General features: G+C 39.2%; 2 protein-coding genes across 3 annotated transcripts in view; one reads left to right on the top strand and one right to left on the bottom strand.

Annotated features, from left to right (window-relative positions):
- GREB1L (GREB1 like retinoic acid receptor coactivator) overlaps positions 1 to 1,494 on the top strand; it is a 60,689-nt gene extending 59,195 nt beyond the window's left edge. Inside the window, exon 32 of the mRNA XM_066182625.1 lies at positions 32 to 1,494. Within this exon, the coding sequence (XP_066038722.1) occupies positions 32 to 195 (164 nt within the window). The 3' untranslated portion in view covers positions 196 to 1,494. The remainder of the gene's footprint in view (positions 1 to 31) is intronic.
- A 1,790-nt stretch (positions 1,495 to 3,284) lies between these two features.
- The window catches only part of ESCO1 (establishment of sister chromatid cohesion N-acetyltransferase 1), a 33,407-nt gene continuing 14,301 nt past the window's right edge, over positions 3,285 to 22,390 (bottom strand). The window contains exons 8-12 of one of the 2 annotated variants that reach the window (XM_066182603.1): positions 17,807 to 17,938; positions 10,347 to 10,436; positions 7,693 to 7,836; positions 6,665 to 6,852; positions 3,285 to 4,277 (exon numbers count right to left, since the gene is read on the bottom strand). In XM_066182603.1, the coding sequence (XP_066038700.1) occupies positions 4,130 to 4,277; positions 6,665 to 6,852; positions 7,693 to 7,836; positions 10,347 to 10,436; positions 17,807 to 17,938 (702 nt within the window). In that variant the 3' untranslated portion in view covers positions 3,285 to 4,129. Of the gene's footprint in view, positions 4,278 to 6,664; positions 6,853 to 7,692; positions 7,837 to 10,346; positions 10,437 to 11,027; positions 11,151 to 17,806; positions 17,939 to 22,390 lie in introns of those variants that run through there. The other variant, XM_066182612.1, reaches the window with a different exon arrangement.

The following is a 22,390-nucleotide window of genomic DNA, read 5'->3' as shown; positions in this document are numbered from 1 at the left end:
CCTGAGAATCTAACAGGCTTTTCAATTGAAGGTGCCACCCTGTGTGTCATCTGTCAAGACAGAAGCTCGCTACGGCAGACAATAGTCCGGTTGGAGTTGGAGGATGAGTGGCAGTTCCGACTTCGGGATGAGTTTCAAACTGCAAACAGCAGTGATGATGAACCGCTCTACTTCCTTACAGGACGCCACATATGAGCTTCACTGAGACACCGCTGACGAAGAAAAAACTCTTTTTTAAAAAAAAACGTACAATCACTGTGGAGCAAAGTGCAACCAATATTTATCTAGACTGCTCTAAAGGATTCCCCCCATTCTGAAGTAGCTTTATTCTTTGGGATAAAACTACCACATCAGTTATGATTTAGAGGATCCTGGATTCCAGTTATTTTCACATCATTCACAACCACCAACGCTAATCAACCAAGGTTTAAGATCTGGGAAGAGGATGTTTTGTCGTCAAAGAAGAATCCTTTTTATATTCAGCTGAGTTAGGGGAAGAAGCTGCTCTCCTCTTGCAGCTGTAAGCTTGAATGTGTTACATGAAACGCACCCTAGCATGTGGAATTTATCGAAAATAGGTGGAGGAGAGCCCACCGCATCTCCTCAGCTCTGTGCTGTGGTACAGGAATACTCAGGGGTTTGAAACTACAATATAAAGTAGATATTTGTATTACAAGGAATAGTCTTGTTCTCTGTGCAGTGTTAGTTTAAAATTTGTAATTGTGTACGTATTGAAACTGTCTTTGGCAAAATTTCCACAGGTGTTCAAAGTTTACTACTTAAACCTGAACAAATGGGCAAACGCATGGCAGGCACTGTGCACCCTTAGCAATGGTATTTTGCCCCAGTAGGCAGCCCCTCCTCAGCTCCAGGGCCCAAAGCAAAAGGCTGCACAGAGGTGCTCTCTCTTCAGTTAGAGGCCAGAGTAACTTCCCAGCAAATCACCCTCTGTTTCTCACTCTCCTCAGAGCTTTGGAAACTTGTGGTCCATCCTCCTTTGCGTATGGAAATGCATCATCCTGTCTGTCCGGTGCCTTTGTCGTGGACTGTCTGCAACTCGCTCTCCATTTCCTTTACACTCAACTGCAGTTGGCTGCAGAGCTGAGATCAGCTCTGAAGCATACCCGTATATGAAGCAGCACAAGAAGTGTGCAGCTGAGTAACAGTGCCTGAGCTGGACCCAAGAGAAACAAAGTGTTCTACAGCAGTTCCAGCGGGGAGCAGGGGAGAAATCCCAAGGAGCTGGGACTGCTCAGGAGGGACTCTCCAGAAGCAAAGATGTGTGAACACCCGACACCGCCATCCGTGTCCCTCTGTAAATACTGCCTCTGCAGCAGCGGCACGCGGCTCCATTTCCAACTGCAATACTGATCCTTGTGAAGGCGTTCCGGAATTAACTCAGTGCATTTGGCTGTCAGGGTGAATGTAGCACTGTTCTGTTCCTCTCACACTTAGCAGGTGTTGCCTCACTGGGGTTTACACCCCCCCCCACCCCCCCCAATGATCTTTCTGCAAATCGTGACACACACCCCCCCTCCCCCTCCCTTTATTAATAAGAAAAATGCAGAGTTACTTAAAGGCTAGTCAGGAAGAAGAATTTACTCCCCAAAAAGCAATGAAATTAATTCATCTTTATACCTGACCTGCAGTCATTGCAGAAGGACCTGCCAAAGCTGCGTTTTTTTAAGGCATGGTGTTAATTAAGCAACTTTTATCTTGTGAAGAGATGTTTACAGATGAATAAACATATTTGACAGAGGCCAAAGGAAAATGGATTGCATATGTCTGCGTTGATGTAGCACTATTTCTGATGCTGCAAATTTCACATGAACAACCCCTTTCAGCAAATTTTTCTTGTTTTCCTTCAGATACAACCTGCCTTACCTATTTTAACACTGGGAAGAAGTAGGGATATAAAAGATGATTCTTGAAGTGTTTGCTACATGCCTGAATGTATTCCAGTTGCTCTGGTTTTGCCAGAGGGCTTAAGGCCAGCCCCCAGTCTTAGCATGGTGTAGAGAAGTGTCAGGTATTACATGTTCAAAAATGTTTTCCTTTTTGTTCGTGTATTTGATGTTTGCACTAAGTTCTTAAAATTCCAGGTGCTGAGACTACTAGGAGGAGTTAGCCCACTGGTGGAGCAGAGTGAAATCATCCTGAAGGCTGAGAGTGCTTTTAGAAAATCAGTGTATCTGCCTACCTTTACCAGCTAATGGTAAACCCATTTCCTTAGTGCTGCCCCCTATGGAAGCAAGGAGTTTTGGTAATGCTCTGGCCGGAGTGCACTACACCAACCCCAACAGCAGCAGACGTGGCCCACGGAACGCTTTAAACTGGCTGCCTGGGAATTCCTGGCAAGGAGAGCCTTGGTAGACAGGCACATGATTGCTATTCCATTTTTGGTTTTAAGCCTTGCCATTAAGGCCATTCTTATGAATGTATGAAAATCGGCCAGCGTTATATTTTACCTGTAGCTGTTCTTGTCTATTCACAGGTTAAAACTGAATGTAAACTAAGATTTAAAGAATCATATGCAGATGCTTTTTGCTTAACTTATGTAATTGCTTTTTGTGACTTTTGGAAGAGGGTTGAAAACATTGCTTTCCTAGTGTAAAGTTTTCTTAACCAAAAACTTGGTGAATTTAGCTTCACTAGTCAGTCTACCTCATGTTATTGTTTATGAACTGAAACTGTCTGAAGTTGTGGCTCTGGTATGTTTATAATGTGCTTTCATTAAATTTGAATATATTAAGTTACCATTTCAGACTGCCTCTCTCGTAATGGGTCCTGGTCTTGCTTTCTGAGCTCCCACAGAGGATCACTTCCGGAGTTCCTGAGCACCTGCACCACTTCTCTGACAAAGCTCTTTACAGGCTGCTCACTATCTCCTGGAACCAAACAGCCTCTGCAGGCCAGAGTTCACCACCGTTTCTGCTACTCCAGCTTTAAGTACTCTTGAGTATTGTTTAGGATGTGGTGCAAGGTCTTTGCTTTAGCTCCAGACCAAGGCTAAGGACAGCACACCATAAACAAGTACAACCTGACTGGACACAGGTTCTAAAATTGAAACAAACCCTTCCTTTAACCTTAACTAAATCTTTCCCATCTTCTACTAAGGTTTTCAACTGTTACTCAAGACTGAAAGTATGCCCGCTCACTTTACTATAAACACTGGATAAGGATGGTCTTGATCCAGAGCTCCTGGGGGCACCGATCTTCAGCATGTTATGTTTTTCCCACCAAGGAAAGTATGAAATACACTCGAGATTCATTCACACTTAGTATTATCCAGAGTAATTTTAAAAAAGCTATCAAGTATTTTATTTTTAATGTATCTACATTATGTACAGATCAAGAAAGGCCACAGCAGTTTTTCAACATACAAACCCTTTGAAAGAGGAGAGATTTATGAAGGAGTGACAAGTATCAAAGTGAAGTCCACTAACAAAGGTATATACTCAGTACAATACTTGAAGAATGACGAGTACACCGGTCCTTGGGCTTTTCATTCCACCTTTTACTCCAAAACTAATCTGGGGGAGAAGGGGACAGAGGCCACAAGAAGATTCCGATGCTGCTGCCAGGGAGCAGCCCTGACACGGAGCAGGGTCCAGGGGCACCCCAGAAGGCACCGTACAGCCTGTGAGGGTTGTTGCCCACAGCCACTGCACTGTAACACCTCCTGCCTCGATGCCACTGGGCACAGCTTGGAACTGTGTCAGACAAGTGCTAGCAGTGGGGGCTGGGGCAGGAGCCCAGCGCTCCAGCACTGGGAAGCACTGGTATATCACCTTAGTAAGAACTTCAGCATGTACTCGTCAGCCAGACTAGAGTCTTTGCATTAGTTTACAGTCCACTATGAACAATTTTCTGCTGCATGTAAACATGACTAACTAGATAAAATACAATCAAACTTTTGTAAAAGTTAATAAAATATCTTTCTTTTAAAAAAACAAAGTTAGCCTATTACTGCATTGTTTACAATTTTAATAAAATAGTACAACCGTTTGGTTGTTACCAGTCCTGAGTTCACCGTAATAAAAATGGCCCTGGCTTCTGCTGAAGGTCTGCACCTACTCTGTGCAGTTTGGCAGAAGTCTCCAATAAAAATGGAATTCCTGCAGAGCAGTTAAGTCTGGTGCTGTCCATTGAGGAAGTTGTATACCAGGAACTGGCCAGTGCCACAGTACTGTGTTGCAAAGAGCTTTCCATCAGGAGTGGGGTCAGAGAAAGCGATTTCCTCCTTGCTTAAGTATGAGCCATATATGAAGTTGCTCCTGTTTAAGAGAGGGGAAAAGGAAGAAAGATAAAAATATAATTACCCTCAGGGAATAATGAAAAATATTTATGCTGTTAGGCCACAAACCATTAATTAAGTGGCACAGGCATTCAGAAGGAAGAAGTTCTGTTAGGAAGAGATGGCTCTATTCATGGGATTTATCTCCTCCTTCCAAAGAGCAAGGAGGATCACTTGCTCTGGGAGGGGTTTTGTAAGAGTCTGGTGTTTTAGAAGGAAAGTTTGCACAGAACAATTGCATCAAGACTGCAAATTCACAGTTAAAAATAAAAAGTTTGAATTTATTCCAACTATTTTTTAATAGAAAAGAGACCGCTAGGGCTGTGACTACAATCACCAGGAATGAAAACAAGCTACAAAACAAGTTAGGGTGCTTATGGAGGGGCCTCAAGGGACCAAGGTCAAGGCACAACTCCTAAATACACGTTCAGTAATAAACTATACAGAAAGAAAAGAATCAATTGGCTTAACTTGTTCATGAAGAGTATTTCCTGTATGTTTTAGTCTTATTTGAAGGAAGAGTGGGAATCAAGGGATACCATTCTACTTCTCTGGCTGGCTATGTGAGCCATTTTAGAAAACTGAATTCCCCCTGACTGGGGGAAGGAGGAGGTAACATTTATGCGTAGAAACAGAAAAAAAATCCCCCTAAACCTCATTTTTTTTAGTTTCTATAAAATAATCATAAATGTACTTGAAGAGCAAGACTGAGTTTCACTCATCTGGACATTGCCATTAAATACTGAGGAAAAGATAATAGGAACAAAATCCTTTTTACTTACTACCAGCTTTAATCTCTTCTCTTTCATGTGTTCAGGATTTTGCAAGGTTCTTAAGACTGACTGGATTTCTGTGACTCCAAGGTATACTGTAAAAGCCTAAGTGAATTGGGGCAGAGGGTCTCAAAATGGACCTCAGTCTGTTAAGATGCTTTCAACATTTTGAAGTCAGGGTCCAGCTGGTTTCCAAAATCATTCTGTTCCAAGTATCTTTTGCTATGGAAAATATTTAGGTTGGAGTTTCACTGGCAGCTGAGCAGATCTAACTGCTTACTGCCATCTCAAAGTAAATTTCATACCTTTCCTTTGCCTTCTGGAGCTTCCTGGGCTCTCCCATCTACACTAGCTCTAGAGCTCATCAGACCGTTCTACAAACCAATGGAGCACCAGAATAACGCAGAACTTTTTAGTGAACGCAGCAATGAGCTACTGGAAGGCCAAGCAAGCACCAGAGCACACCAAAGGGTAGGTGCAGTGCACAGTTAAGTGGAAAACTGAGGTCTCACTAGCTGTAACAAAAGTCAGAATTGATTCTGAAGATCCTTTAGGGCTGTAGTTGAGGAAGCAACTTTTTCCTTTGGCAGAGTAATCTTTCCTTTAAAAACAGTTTCTAGGATCAAAAATCTAGAAAATCTAGATTAATCCAGATTAAAAATCTGCCAAAACCATAAGCAAATCATGAAGTTAGCTAGTATGCTTATCTGAATACAGATTTGCTGTCAACAGGTCAGCCAAAACATGACCTGATCATGACTTGCTCCACCAACTGGGCAAGATGAATTGTGCAGGGCGGAACAGCTTTGCTGAGCTTTCCAAATAGCCAAGAGGGTGATGACTGGGAGAGGCAGCAGGTACCTGTTCTAGAAACTCCAAGATGATGAGGGAAGCACAAACCTGATAGCCCACCAGTCCTTAGATTTCAACAGTTCTTGCCTTTACTCAGAACTGACATTTAAACTTCTTGGAAAGAAACCTAAGGTTTGGAGATTCAACATTTTTAACATTTATCTAGACAATAGCACAGATGTTTGAGTCCTTTTTATGGATGCAGCACTTAGCATTCCGCTGGGATACACTCACCACTAGCTACTGAAGCTCCATGGAAATTGAAAATATCCATAAGGCTCAAAATATCCATAAGGAACCTGAGTATATATAAAACCAAAACAACAGCAGGAAACTACCAGACTATACCCAATAGTTTAATGCACTGGGTCTCTACTGCTTCCTTCTTTGTACCTCTAAGGAATGAACAATCGGCCAATGGCTGGGTCCCAGTCCATGGGTAATCTCACACTTCGACCAAAGACAGTCCTCGGTCTTTAACTCATAATTATTGTGGAGGAATTTCCCCCTGGAAGTCTGCCAGGGTGACTCAACACAATTGCACTCAAAGATTTCTGTGAAAGTCAAACTATTGTAGTGACATTAGTTACTGAACTCCACCTAATACTGGAACTGTACTCAAATCCATAACCCCAGTACCACCAGCAGCTTGGAAACACAAGCCTGAGACACACAAAGCAATCAATGTCCTGCACTGAGTTCTACCTAAACCACGTGTAGCTGAGGGCTGGTTTTGTCTTACCTGAGACACTCAATCATGCGAGAAGCGATCTTCTTCCGGCGCATCATGCTGAACACCCAGATCCGACTGATGCCGCAGATGGCAGGCTCTGGAGAAGTCGAACAGCACCATGCCTTCTGTCTCTCAAATATGACCTTCTCATTTTCTGAACTGACTTCTGGAACCTTCTCTTCTATAACTCTGTAGCCCTGCAGATGATGCAAGAAACATTCATCACTTTATAAAAGCATCACTAATGACTGAAGAAAATAATAAATGTTTGATTTATTTCAGTTAAACATACCTGGCTGCTAAAATGCCTTACCGAAAAGACTGTATTTTTGTGTCTCATTTAATTTCACCTAACAGTTTCAAAAACCAAGCAGATGATAGAAGGTTAAATAAACAAAAAGCCCTCTGAAGTTTATCTCGCTCAAAATAACAGCAACAAATAATCCAGTTCTTATTACCATCTGTTTTAAAGTGTTTGCATCAATTTCTCTGGCTTTGGCTAGGATTGTTTTGCTTGTTGTCTGATGCTCCCAAGTATCAGACAGTAAAAAACACTATGGGGTTTGGAATGAACTTATGTGACATCAGTGATTAGTACTGCAATGACTTCTTGTCATGCCTTCCAGTGCAGTTCTGACCTCTGCTTTTACTTCCTGTGGAGCTGTTTCACCCTGTGGTGATCCAGCTCAATCATACAGAGCAACATCCACTCTTTCATCCATGTTGGATTTCTGCTGGGTAGGGAGCTGAACCTGCTTGTTGATAAGCAAGAGCACAGAGCCAGAGCTGTGCAACAGCTGAAGAAGGAAAGTTCCACCCCTCAGCTGCAGCAAGTTTTTAGATGATGAGGTCTGTCTGAGCCAAGTATGACACCATCCATGTGTCTCTGCTCAGTGTCAACCGCACAAAACTGCATTTCAGAATGGCCCGACCACCCTGTTCCTCTGTGGAACAGGCATACATAGAATACTAATTTGCTGCAAAAAACAGCCATTAAGCACTGACACAGATTATCTCTCTTCAGTTTAATCACTTACCCATTGAATATGTTCTGCAATTAAGCAGCCAATGACTTTCTTGTCATTAGAAATAAAAAGAAGAGTTTTAGTTCTAGAGTAGCACATGAGAGGAGTTTGCTGAAATCCCAAGTCATTGTCTACCATTTCTCTGATTTCTTCAACCTGTCAAAATAATTTTAAATGCTGTTTAAGAAACATGTCTAAATGCACATTTTTATAAATTTACATTAAAATCACAGATTTTCAGAAATGTATTAGGGTATCTAGACCACTGAAAGGTATTCCAGAAGTTAAGGATCAACCTAAGTAACCTGCAACACATCTGCATACATGCTCCTTAAATAATACCAGTCAGGAAATAAGAAGAGTAGAGACCCCTCAGTCAGCTTCCACTAAGTCCAAACTTCATTAGTCAAAGGCTAATAGAGAGAATGAAGATAATCAAACTGTGAGCTCTAACATTTTAGAAGTAAATTAGACCTACAAACAAAGTTAAAGCAGTTTAAGATTTTTTGCTATTTTTGAAAGAGCCAATCAATTAAGGGTTTTGAGCAGATGACAGCAGGCACAGTGCCACGACAGGTAGAAAATACAGGCATTTGTTTTAAAGGAGTAACTGTTGTCTCTTTCCTTCAGCTTCCTACGCTTCCACTGGGTTTTCAAAGAGCAATTGAAACTAAAAATAATATTTTGTTCAGTATTAACAAGTTTAGAGGAAACAGATAAACTCCAGCATGAACGTAAATGAAAGCTTATGCATGAGCTGATTTTTTACTGAGGGATTCCTGAACCTGCATCTGGACATTGGAACAGCCTCTATCATCCCTCATCTCCTGTGAGACAAAAAATGTGCCCTCACCTATGGTGCATTAAATGGCCTAAGCTTCTGGAATGCATGCTGTAGTGACAGTAGTAATGCAAAAGGAGAATTACGGATGCTGTGAGTATCACAGAATCACAGAACAGGTCAGGTTGGAAGGTATCACATCTGGTCCCAGCTCCAGCAGGGCCATCCCAGAGCACATGGCACAGGATTGCATCCAGACAGTTCTTGAATATCTCAAGTGAGGGAGACTCCACACCCACTCTGGGCAATCTGTTCCAATGCACAGGCACCCGCACAGTAAAGAAAACTGTGTTAAAAAATGCTTTCAAAATAATTTTTAACAGGTATGTTATGAGTTACTCTCTATTTTCTCACCTAACCTTCAGGCACTAATCATTTAATGACATCTAATTATCTGAAACACCAAGTAAAACTATTCTTGAAATCAGGCATCCATGGTTATGAAAGCTGTAAGATTCTATCAACTTCAGCTGAACAGAACTACAGAGAACTCTATCCTAAATGACTTAATTTCCTACAGTCTTCTTTTTCATCAGCCATTATATTAAAAAAAATGAATGTGCAACAAATGTACTAAAATTAAGATAATCCCACCAGAAAAAGAAAATTAAATAAATAAACTTATCTGCATCAAATGTGAAAATTTGAAGTTTCTTTTTATTTCAGTAACTTAGACTAAAGAAACCGCTATACAGCCAAACCAGCAGCAAGAGCTGTCTTGGGCATCAATTCAGCTTCCAGAGGTCCCTTCCAACCTCAAGCATTCTGTGACCCTGTGACAGGGATACTGTAAAAAGTCCCTATTAGCCACAGCAAATCCCCAGCAAAGCAGAGTCAGTGCCAGGCTACAATGAAATGAGACTTTTAAGATGTATGAACACAGGTTAGCCAGCAGGACACTGAAATACCCAACTGCTCAGAGTCCCCATTAGTGTGCTGGGCCCAGTTTTAGAGCTTCAAGAAAGATATGAGTGATGGCACAAATGGAGATGAGCTAGAAAAAGAGCATGACAATGAATGGAGCTCTAAAAAACATTATTTAGGAGTATAAACTAAAAAAAAATAGCACATCCAGTCAATCTCCTTAAGGTAAAAAAAAAATAATTTTGTTCAGGCTGCTGAACAAAAACTCTGCTGCAAGGAGGAAAAGAAGGATGTTTTCTATAGCTATGGCAATATGATTAGTACTAACGAGCTTAAATTGCAGTATAGAGATTCTTTTAAGACATTCAGGGAAAATTTCCTAATGTTATGGTTAGTGAAGCACTGTAATACAGTCTGAAGAGGTCAAATAAACCTCTAGTGGTAGAATTTTTTGGAAGTTGCCAGATGCATCATAACCAGAGCAAATCCTGCTCTGGACATAGCAATGGACTAGATGACTTTGAGGTCACTTCCCACCTAATTCTGTTTTTTATCAGAAAGTCACCAAGAGAACGATGCCACATTTGTGCTGTGTTATAAAGTTAATAAATTTCAGTTCATTTTAAATGTAAGGGGAAGTTTATGTTACAGAAAATATCTATCAGACATTCTGCAAGTATATTTAAAAATCAAAACCAACATCAAACTTTAAGAAGTCAGTTGGTTGATGCTCTTCCCACCTGTGCCCAGGCCCAGCCTCTCTATGAGGAGAGTGAGCATCAGTGCTTAAGAATGAGGTATCTGATCTGTCTGTGGAAAAGGGAACAGACCCACTGCAGTTTTGAGCCCAATTTCAACTGCTCACAGGTAAATGACACAAACTTTTCTATAACCATTCTCATTAATTATATGGAAACATCAAACAAAGCAAGACATACAAGTCCAGTCCTTCTCACCATACCTTTTTAAGTGCATACTTTGGGTCATCAGGAAGAACCATTATTATCTTTCCATCGGGATATTCAGCCAAGATTCTCTCCTTTTTCCAACCCTAAATAAAACAAACACTTATCTAAACCATATACAAGACGTACTTTTACAAACAGAAGTGGCAAATTATTGTTCTAGACACTGAATTTATGCAGATTTCACAGAATTTAGCAGTTGCTTTGCTAGAGAAGAAAACTTCAGCTAGCTTTTAAAAATGAGCACAACAGATAAAATACAATGTTATTTATACAATAATTTATACAGTAACCTAACTACATCTAAAAATAATGTGAAAGTGTCTTACAATTTCCCAACTAGATTTTTTCCCCCAGAACTGCAGTGCAAACTCAATTTTAGAACAGAAGTAGCAAATTCAGCCCACAGAACTGATTTCCAAACCTACATAAATACTTAGTTTTCGAAGTCCAGTGAATGAGAAAGCCCTAAGTTTTATTAGGAGAGTTCTTTTTAACATAGTTACCTCCACAAATACACACTCAGTTTTAAAAGTCTGGCATGCGAAAGACCTCCAGGAGGTTCTAAGTGAACTGATTGGCATGCAGTTGCCCAAAATGTAAGGAATAGTTTATTTTGTTACTGATCATAACTGTTAAAGCCACAAGAAGGATACTAGAAAAAAATTGATAACTACCTTCTAAGAATCTAATAGGGAAGGAGACTACGTTGTGTGTATCTGAAGTATAAACATACTCAAAAAAATAGAGGTAATTAACTCTTCTTCAGATCCACACTCGTGGTGAATAATGAGCAGTACCTGCATGGAAAAAAACAAAACAAAAAAGCCACTTAAATCTAGCAAGATGGGACTGGTAGATATTAGAACTCAAGTTGCTTTGATGGGACCTAAAAATACTGAATGCAGAAGTAACTTCAGCCACTAAAAAGGCTGATCTACAAGTCTTACTTCAAAGCAACTTTAAATAAAAAAGTCTTTGAAGAAACAATACTGATGGAGTGATTCTCATTGAAATCTGTACCTTCCCATAACGTTTGACTAAAGACCAAGCAATGGAATTTGGCACTGTAGGAATGCCATATATACTGCCACAAAAAAGGTTAAACTTCAGTGTTCTAATACTTGATCTGCACCTCATTTTATTCATACTGCTTTTACTCCCTTACCCCAAGGACATGAAGATAGTCATTTTAGAAATGTATCTACTAGCTGCTAGCCTGAAACTATTTAAGTATTAGTTTAGCACCCAGCGTGGCAATGGTTGCAACACAGACACCATTTTAATCCTGTCTGCTTTTCTTCTCAGTAGTAATTGAACAAATGAAGATCCTGCTTGAATTTATATAAATTATGGTCTGAACACAAAGGGCAGTAAACAGCAGTGTCATCATATTTAGAGGAGCAGGAAAGTGCAATTTGTGGGATTGTGACATGCTTTTTGAGACTCTCATCAGGAAAGGCATCAAAAATCAGGCAAGGATTACTACTCTCCAACTTCAAACCTTAACCTCCGTCAATTTTTTTTGTCTTGTTCTGCCTTTTGGCTACCTGTTTGCTCTGCAAGAGCTTTTAACAGCCTATTTTAAATCACCACTCAGGATATAAATGCAATGTGTTTGACAATCCTGCCATTACAGCATCCAGACTGCTGCAAGCCTAATGCAGAAAATTCAACCCTAATTTTCAGGTTAAGGTATCCTGTTAATGTTATAGCCAATATTTCCACAAAATGAAATCCAATAAAGAACAGAACACTTCATAACACCACAGTATTTATGCCTTGAAGCAACAGTGTATTAGCACAAGTCTAAAAATCTGTAAAAATGCAGTAATTTATTCTCAAATGTGTAGGACTCGTTGTTTTCATTACTGTCCACCTGTTCATCTTAAGTGATCTGTATAATATGGAGACTGATGATATTCATAGGAGGGGTAGTTTCTAAATTGAAGTGCTTTGAAATTCAGAAATGCATCTTTTAGATGCAGCTTTCCAAGAAGTTTTTGCAAAGCCTAAGCTCATCCAGATTTTTAATGAAGCCATTTTAAAGCCATATTGAGCCTTTAAAGTCATATGCAGTTCTAATAATGTTATAAAGAAAACCTGTGATTTCATATATTTATCTGCACCTTTAATATCCTTATTGCTGAGTTTTGCTTCCTTTAAACCAGACAAATGGAAGCAATGCACCAGACTGGTCACAGCTCTGTCATACTGGAACACTGAAGGGAAAGTGCTACAGCTGCAGCTGGGACTAATCCTATTATATATTTACAGTACACAAAATATGCTTTAGTGTCAGTATTTTCCTGTGGTCTGAAAATGATTTTCCTAAACAAACCTATTAACACTTTTTAACCAACCCCCCACTATTTTAACACTACTAAAATGCTACAGTCTGCAAGGTATTTCAGTCACTGAGAACTGAAGTGGGACTCTTCCAGCAGGCAGATGACAGGAACACCTCAGTAGAGTAAGAAACAGAAGTCCTATGCCTGCAATATCTAGTATTCTACTGCAACGTCAGAAAAACTGCTTTTCCTTTTAATTGACATTACTTTGGGACATTAAAACTTATTTACTGTTTAAATCAGATGCCCAAGCATTGATATACATCACCTGTGATGACCAAAGAAATTAAAAGGAAAGCTACTCTTTCCACAGGGAAACATGTTCTGCAAGACCTGGAGTAAAAGCACATGATTACAGCACTCCTCCCTGATACTGCAAGTCTGTGCCCAACAACCGATTACCTCCAGCCAGCAACTGCAAGGCAGGCAGAGATCTTCACCACAGCTGGGTAGACTGGTGCTCTAAGGGGGTGCGTAAACACTGTAACAACACCCTCCTCCCCTCCATGTTGGGACTATTTATCCTTCAAGTATTTGTAATTGCTTGAGAAAATAAGGCAACTCTGCAATGCACAGTTAGCTCCTTTTCAGCCTACCTCTAACTTCCTCCCAGTTCAAACAAGAATAAAGGCTGCTCCTGCTGTGTTTATTAAGGGACAAAGGTAATAGGATTACAAAAGACAACATTACACAAAGGGCAATACAGACAAGCAGCTGCTACCTGATGATGAAATAATGTGGACAGTAGCTACCACTACAGAGTCCACTGCATTCTTTTCACTGGATATGATGTATGAATATAAAGAGTGAGGTAGAACAGAGGTATAAAGATAGCTCCAATATTAATAGCACAGTAGCTAAATGTTCAGTGCTCTGTTTTTCATGAATTATGTTCTGCTTATAGTTTAAAATAATCTCTGATGTAGATTTGTCTTTAAAAGTGTAAGTTAGCAGATGTGATAGCCTACTTCCTATGAATTTCCTAAGTTTTTAGGAATTCTTACATATGAGTAGGAAATAATACAGCAACGCTGGTGCTGTTATGCCAGTTCTGGCTTTTCTGTACTCACTATTTCTCAACTGAGTACAAATACATGAAAAAAAAAAAACCCAGTGCTTTTTTTCTTATAAAGTTTTTTTTTTCCTCAAAAATACTGAAGTACTGAGAAAACATGGTTAATATTGTATAATTCTTGGTCTTCACTATGAAAAGCATTTATGAATTTTTTCCCTAGTAATGAAGTGGCATGGGAAATTTTGTGAACTATTCTCCTTGACAATTTGCAGCAGACAAATGTGTCTCCTGCATTCTTCCTTCTGACAAGTACAGATATTCTGCCTCCCCCTCCTATGAATGGAATACAGAGAATGAGTTTTTGACTGCAGAACACATTAAGATCCTTGGATATAACTACCAAATATTATCCTCTATTAAAACTTCTCGCAGAAGATACTAATGGTAAGAATTTCATTTGTAATATTTTTATGTCATAGGGATGCATTACTTTTGGAATTAATGAAAATCAAGACAAGTATGAAATCCTTCTAAGGTGACATGAAGCTCAGCATCATCTTCAATCCCAATATCTTATTAATGTTAGATGCCAAGAAGCCAAATACTGCCTTTCTTTACATGTGAGAATCATAAGAAGCTCAGAGATTAACTTGGGTGCAGTTACAGCAGAATAGCTGTAAATTTACCAAGATTACACAGCCCAAACAGTTCCCACCATTTTCTTAAGCTCAAAATATTCTTAACCAAGAACATGAGCTTGAAATACAAACACTTTAACTGCAGTCACATATGACACCTGACACAGGCATTCACTAACTTAAGGTTTTGGCTTTGCAACTTCAAAACACCATTAAAAATGTCTTGCTCTTACAAAAACATTTTGCAGAAATACTAAGTTGATCCCACGTGGTCTCATAGAGGGGATGCAGAATTGGTACTGTGTGGTATCACAGCTAGAAGATTTTATAAAACTGAATAATTTAAACATCCCACAGAGCTGCCCATCCTGCTGGAGCTAACAGCTGATGTGTGCATCACTGCTCAGTGCACACACATGCCAGAATGGCATCATTGGTCTGGAGACTTTCAGATGTCTGAAACCAGACAAAAGTGAGAGAGATTGCTCCATTTGTCTGCAGTTGGGGACATCTCTCATTCCTGCTCCAGTGCTATCCTTGGCCATCTTACCTTCTTGCTCATTTGATTTGCATGCTTCTATTAATAGTAAATGTCACCCTTCGGAAAACCCGTATCAATCCTTGCCAATCTTCTGTTCTCAAAATCTAGAAACTGTCATTACACTTGCCAAAATTCCTCTCTACACGTAAGGCCTACAATTTCCTTAACATCTCTCTTAGACACCCATGACAAAGCAAGTATCCAATACCAACTCCTTGTTAGCCTGTCCTTCTTTTGGAGGCATCATGATATTTCTAGAGATGCAAACAGAATTTTTTGCTACAAGAAGTAAGACAGCCCCTTAAAATAACCCACCCAACAAAATTTTATTTTGTTGAAGATAAGAAGTAATTTATTATTTATGTGCAAACTACCTTCTGGCTGCTCAAAACTTTTTAAAAAGCCCACAGAGCACCTCTGGGCAGGTGGGCAAGACACTAACAATAATGTCCACTTTCAGAGTTCACAGCAAGGAGCTCTATCATGACAACATATATAGACCTACTTTTTTTGAGTCTGTGAAACAAATCATTCCTAGAACTACTAAGCCCATAACAAGAGATGCCTAAAAGGGAGAAAAAAAACTGAGAAAAGTTTTCTCAAGTCAGATTGGGACCTCATCATATGGCATGGAGAATGTGAATGACAAGAGAATGACAAATGCTTATAAGATTCTTTAGAATGGCCTCTGAATCACAACTAATGCCAAACGTATTAACTACATATAAAGAGTGTCTGGAGAGCTAAAAAAGTAACATGTCAAGGTCACTGAGACCACATGTTCCTGGACCAGGAGGTCCAACCAAGGAACTACCAGGACTTTCCCTAGCACTTTTTTTTTTTTTTTTTAATCCTCTGATGCTACTGTCCACTTAACACTGTCAGGGCAAGGAAGACAGTGAAAATTTCAATGCAGTAACTACGTACAAATATCCAGAAACCTATGAGCCATCCTCCCAACAATCCCCACTAAAAACCTCCTAGCAAAACCAGGATAATTAGCAATCATTCCAGTATTTCTGGATGACTAAGAATTAACAAGTAGTCACTTGGTGTACTAATTCACTGCCAAGAAGGCTTATCTTAAATTGAAATTATTTTCTAAGAGGAGGCGAGAATGTTTCTGTCACAATACTATCAACCGAGAACCACTGACTCCAGATCAAATGACTAGTGGTAAAAACTCATCTACTTAGAATGGCAAAAGTTACTCATCCATGCAGAAAAAAGTGTTAAGATTGTTTAGAGGGGAAAATAAAAAACCAGAGGGGAATTTGAAGACTCATAAAAGTTCTTCTTTCGCCTCTTACTCTACAGTTTCCATTCCAGAATAACCATCTAAATGATGGCTCCAAGGCTCTACAGTCATCTAGAATGTCACAAAACACAACTAAAGCCTCAAAAGACTACAGAGAGAGAACTGACTCACTGAACTAATACAAATAATTTGCTTGATTACATATTGTTCGAAGTTTTAAGATGACTAGCAACTGAGAAAACAATAGAGAAAGCTTAAAAAAAAAAAAGCATACCTAACTCTGTATGAAATTATTTATGACTGGTTTAAGGCAGTCTGCTCATTCACTTTCATGTTGCTACCCTAGACATACACACAAGTGCAAGATTTCAGTTCTTTCAACTTCCAAAACATTAAAAACTTTTGTACAGCTTCTTACCTACACGAACACAGCAGCTTTAAGTAGCTACTGAACTCACGTGCCAAAGAGCTGCTGTCCAAAAGAACTAAACATTACCTTCTGTGAATTATGTTTGTATCTTTGGTAACATTCAAGATCTGAAAGTACTTGGGTGGGGAGAGGGAGGACAAACAGGAATAAAATGGGGAAATGTGTTTTATGCTGCCATTATAATGCAGAGTTCCATCAGTACACTTTGTGCCCAGTCCCACCCTAAGGTGTAACTAACATGTATCAGAAGAGATCTTTCAAGAAGTCCAGACTTGGCAAAAACTAACCAAGGACAGAGTAAACGCCAGAACTATTCACCAGAGATTTTCAAGCACTTTAGGTATAAAGTCCTATCTTTGTATTTGCAAACAGTGGGACAGAAGTGTGGTTGACATTTAAGAGTAGCCCAAAAGCCATTTGGTGCCTACGTGACTAGGTGGCCTCAGTTCAGTTATCCTGGAGGTCTTATCTACTCGAGTGTAGAGTACTGAAGGTAACACGTATGATAAAGAAAATAGACTTTGTGGATTCTGCTCTGAATTTCAGACATGTGAACAGGCATTTCCCTATGTCTTGTAATATCAGCTAGTGTGAAGTAGCTGATTTTACAATATACTTGAAATTATATGGAATTTTTCAAATCTGACATACTCAGAGACAGCACAAATAAAGAAATTTGCAAATAGTATGTATTTTAGAGATCACATTCTCACTATAAATTCAGTATAGCTTCAATATGCTACGAAGCTGTATCAGTTGAATTCCTAGGCAGTCTCTCCTCAAATTACACATAAATAATGGAAAAGTAATTCATAAGTCATCTAAGATCACACACTTACAAAAACAGGACAGTCAGCCCTTCATCTGACTATTAAGTCAACTGCTGCTGCAAACACCAGTTGTAGAGAAACCTGTACTTAGTACTTTCAGAACGGTGACAATTCCTTTGTTTTCCTATCACTACCCTCATACCTCCCCAAGATCAGGTAATTGTAGCTGAAATAATAATATGGCAATGAAACATCATTATCATACTATTTTTACACATAACATACAACCTGTCTACCATGGCTCTTAAAAACATCTATTTCCCAAAGTGGATGATTTATGGCCTACTGTGATAATAATTTATTAAAACACAACTTAATGTAATACGAATTGTAACTAGTACAAAGCAAACAAAAGATACTGTTTATGTCTTTCAAAACAGAAGGTTTTCTTACCACATATCTAACAGCACTTATGAACTGGTTGTGGAATAACAGATGTTGGGTTTCATCCTCTGGATTTGACACAGTGTAAAGCATTCCACAAATATTACAGGAAATAGCACCAAATCTCTTCTGTCCTCCATCCTATAAAAAAAGAAAAACAACAAAACCAAACCAACAAATAACCCACAAAACAGGACTTTATCAATTCCTTGCACAGGAAATACAGTTAAACAGAATTTTAATTGAATCAGATATCCCTCCTAATAGCATGTCTTCTGGAAACTCAACACAAAAGCTACAATGGGGTGAAACAGGAGAAACAACAAACACAGAATTTAGAATTTCATCTTTCAAAAACCCATATACCCTTAAAAGGCACAGGCATCAAACACAAGGCAAACTCTACCTAAAAAATACTAGTTCCACCCCCCCATTACTTTTGAACAAATTACTTTTATTCTATGACATACAAAGAACAGAGAATTCTTCCTTTATTTCTCCATCTGCAAAATATAAATATCTTCCACAAAGGGAATTCCCATATCCAGCCCCACACTACTTGGTTTTCCCTACACTGCTGCTGCTGCTGCCTATCTTTGGTTGTGAGCTGCTCTGAGGTAGGCCACAGGTGAGCCATTTTCCTGAAAGTCTGGGAGGGCATCATAAAAAAATGAAAGTTACGGAAATAATCACTAAGATCAGCAATATGTCTGCAACAGCTGATCACTACCTTTTTTTGTTCTCAATGAAAAGCAAATATTTCAGAGTAGGTTTTGAGACACTATATAGCAGCTCTACTGCAAATGGAAAATCATACCACTCATGACTTTCTGGGCTCTCCTGCTACTCTATAGGCAACCATTACCAAACTCAGGGCACTGTTCAGTACCTGTTGCTTTATGTTTATTCACTGAAAGTGTTATTAATCTGAGAACACGCTCAGATTTTGGAGTCAGTGCCTAATGAAGAGCAAAGTATCAGGTGCTGGGGCTGCCTCTTGCAAAGAGCAAAAGAATACCAGTTTGAATAAAATCTCTAGCCAAAAGGCATGTTTAAGTTACAGCTTAAAGCTCAACTACTTTTTTTTTCCTCTTTAACTGCATTTGGAAATTGAGCTTGTGTAAGCAGCAATAAATGTCACTTTTAATTTATTTTAAAATGTATCACAAGCAACAGAGGAACTCTATACTCTAAACCAGTATACCACATAAGCAAAAAAATATTTGAGGCTGTTTGTTAACATTAAATTGATCTGCGTGCACAATTTGCAAGGAAACAGATCACGTGAACGTAATACTGTTTCCTAAGAGTTGAAAATATTCACAGTAAAAAGAGCCTATTTTACAGAAGAAAGCATTTTGCAACACAGAAGAAGTGTTTATGAAACATTTCCTATTCCTTCCATCTTCAAAGACATGTCTAGGAGTTAAACAACAGTTCAATTCTCCACACAACAGCAACTTATTTCAAAGAGACACTAGTGCCACCTGAAGTGTAGGTATCAGTTTCTTTCCAAGAAGAGACTAAAGGCACAGCAGGCTAAACAAATACAGAGTTGAAGATCTTCTTAAGAGCACATCTATGGAAGTCAGCCAAAAGAAAGAATCTGAATCTGGGAAGTCATTGCTTTAACTATACATCAATGTACAGATCCCAACAGAAGGAGAAACAGGAGTACACCGTGTTTCTGAATGAAGAGGGAAAGATGAACCCTGAAGTTGGATTTGTAAAGTCAGAATAAGATGAGCTTTCTAGAAGTCCAAAAATCGAACCAAACACATCTTATTTCACTTGCAGATTTCCTTTAAAGCAGCAGAACAAAGTACCCATTCTAGCCACCAAAAGACACTGCATTTCAAGGGTTAATACATGAAAGATAAAAAAGGCAGTGCAGCTGACTATCTGAAGATGAACCAACTGAAAGAGACTTGATAATCCTATCTTGAAGATGGACAACATAGTCCCTATACCTAGATTAGGGGAAGTGAAAAGGAACCGTACTTTGATGCTCGAAATACATGTCAAAACTCCTCCCCCACCCCTTAAATTAGAAAATCAGCTACATAAAGCAAGTCTTAAGTATCGGTACTGCATTAAATCTCATGACACAATTTCTGTTCAAATCATCAAGAAGATAAAGGTATTAAACTAACCTGCAAGTCTACTATTAAAAATCTCAAGCCAAAAAACCCTAGTTATGCAGGAAGTCATCAGAAAACCCAAAGCAAGGATATCCTCAAAGCTATCAGGCTCCCTAGCTCACCTCATCTTGCCTTGTAAATACAAATGCTGTATTTTACAAATATTGTATTTTACAGTCAGACTTTCTCAGATGTTGCCGGTATCAGTGGCTTTGAGTCGGGGGGGGGGGGGGAAGAGATTTTTTTGTTTGGATTTTGTTTTTTAAGGATTTCACTGATACTACTATTCTACACAAATTCGGTTGCATCAATGGGCTACCCACAGAGGTTAATATGAAAACCCTGTTTCACAATAATTGAAAAAAGCACATTTTAGTATCTAAAGCAATCTTTTGAACTCTGAAGCCCTGATAAATGTGGATATAGCCTTTAGGAAATGCTTTACAGTCTCCAGAAGACGAGGAAGAAGATTTTTGTATAACTAAAGTACTGTTTGAAAGCCACAGCACAGGATATAATGCTTCAGGGCAAAAATTAAATGCAGGAGCTTTAAAATCCAACACAGACTGCAACAACAAAAAAAAAAGACATGCAAAATAAAATCAGGAATTATGACGAATGCATGTTTCTACTTCAAAAAAACATCTACAGGGACTGTTTTTAAAGTGATGTCATTGCATAGGCAAAAGTGGAAAGGGCATGCATCCAGAAGAAAAAAGTGCTCCCAAACCATAATACTCCATTAAAGCTTGCCAGACCTTCCTAATGGTAGAGATCAATGACGACCTACCAAAAATCAAATAGGAAACAACTGAAAAAAAACAAAACCCCAAAAACCTATGGAGCACCTTCTGTACTATGTATGATGTCCTGGGTTGAAGTATATTCTATCACCATCTTCATGAACTGTTGAAACCAGGTGAGGCAGTGCTCCCTGCCTCCTCCACTCTGGCTTATCTTCTGTTAATGGGCCCATCAGCACCTTTGCTACACAGCTCACAGATAACCCCCTCCTGGACTACCTCCTGTTAATGGGCCCATCAGGCCTTATCACGACTCACCATCCCATTGTGAGATGCTCCGCCCAGAGGGAAGAACCAAGCATTCCAGCCTGGATATAAGCTGAGACTCTGAACACCAGAGGGGCGTTTACCCACTGGATTCCCAGAGGACCTGAGCTACCAGACCTTTCTACAGGATCACTACTTCAGGAAGACCACCTCATCTGGACTGCTTCCATCACTCCGCTCAGGTTGTATTCTGACTCTGTCAGTGGTCTTTTGTATTATTGCATCTATTCTAGTTTACTTTCTTTCCTTTTTTTCTATTAAATTGTATCTCTGACTTGGAGCCTCTCATTTGTTTTGCCTTCAAACTACTACATATGAGTAAACATAACTGGAATTTGAAAGTGGAGGGGTGGAATCTTCTCAGCAAGCATCAGATACTGAAAAATAAAGTGCTGACTTGTCACAACTAGAAAAAGATGCAAGAGGTTTTACTCTCAGAACTGAGTGTTTTTCAGAGCAACAATATTCGGGAAAATGTGGGGTTTCAGGCAGAAAAAAATGTTGTTGCTCGGTTTACAACTTGATTTTCTAAACAATAACAACAAAGAGAAAAAATACTTTTATTTCCTAAGCTAATCCTGCATGTGTAGATGGCAATTAAGCATTCCAGCATCTCTGGCAATCCTAAAGTAAAGGAGGATATCCACTGTTTCAAGGTTAACTGTAATTGAACACTGAGAATATTGAGACAACACTGCCTTAACTTCAGAAAGGTTTCTTAGTTCTGTGTTAGACAGAAAGAAAAGTCTTACCAATATCTTCCTTGAAAAGGTGCATGTCTGTTGATCCTCCATATGTGCAATAAGGAACCCTGCAAGCAGAAAAGGCATTTGGTGCCTCTGTAGGAGATGAAAAGGAGCTTTTTTTTTTTTTTTCTTCCATTCTTTTCTCTCTCTTCAGTAACAGATTAGGTCACCTCCTTCTTGATTACCTAGTATTAGTTAGAGGAAGATTGTTTTTTCCTCTTTTCCTCTAGCCTTTTCACAGAACAAAGAATAAAGCCCAGCCAGAGAAACAGGCAGGCTGGAAAGGAAATACCAGAAGTGCAGGAAGAAACAATACGAAGATTTGGGGGCTCTCCACAGAAAATTAAAAGGTCCAAGAATGCTATTTCAGGGAAAGATGCATTCAAGACTGAAACTGATGGATAGATCCCCTTGCCGACCAGGAGGATCAGAAGACATGTCCCAGCTCAGAATAAAATCCAGTCTTCATTTTGAACAAAAAAACCCCAACCAACCAAGGGAAAACAAACCCCCCCTCCCAAAAAAAAAAAAAAACAACCCATCACCTGTGCCCATGTTCCTGAAAAGCTATTTTAACAAAAGGATATAAATCATCTTGAAACTTGCAAAGCTGTGATGTATCTAATTTTACTTAAC

This window comes from Chamaea fasciata, unplaced genomic scaffold, assembly GCF_029207755.1.
Source record: "Chamaea fasciata isolate MVZ Bird 193981 ecotype frontalis unplaced genomic scaffold, bChaFas1.0.hap1 SCAF_1, whole genome shotgun sequence".
In the NCBI taxonomy this organism is placed as follows: domain Eukaryota; kingdom Metazoa; phylum Chordata; class Aves; order Passeriformes; family Sylviidae; genus Chamaea; species Chamaea fasciata.
Note: the sequence above shows the minus strand (reverse complement) of the source record. Positions and strands in the feature narration are given on the sequence as shown.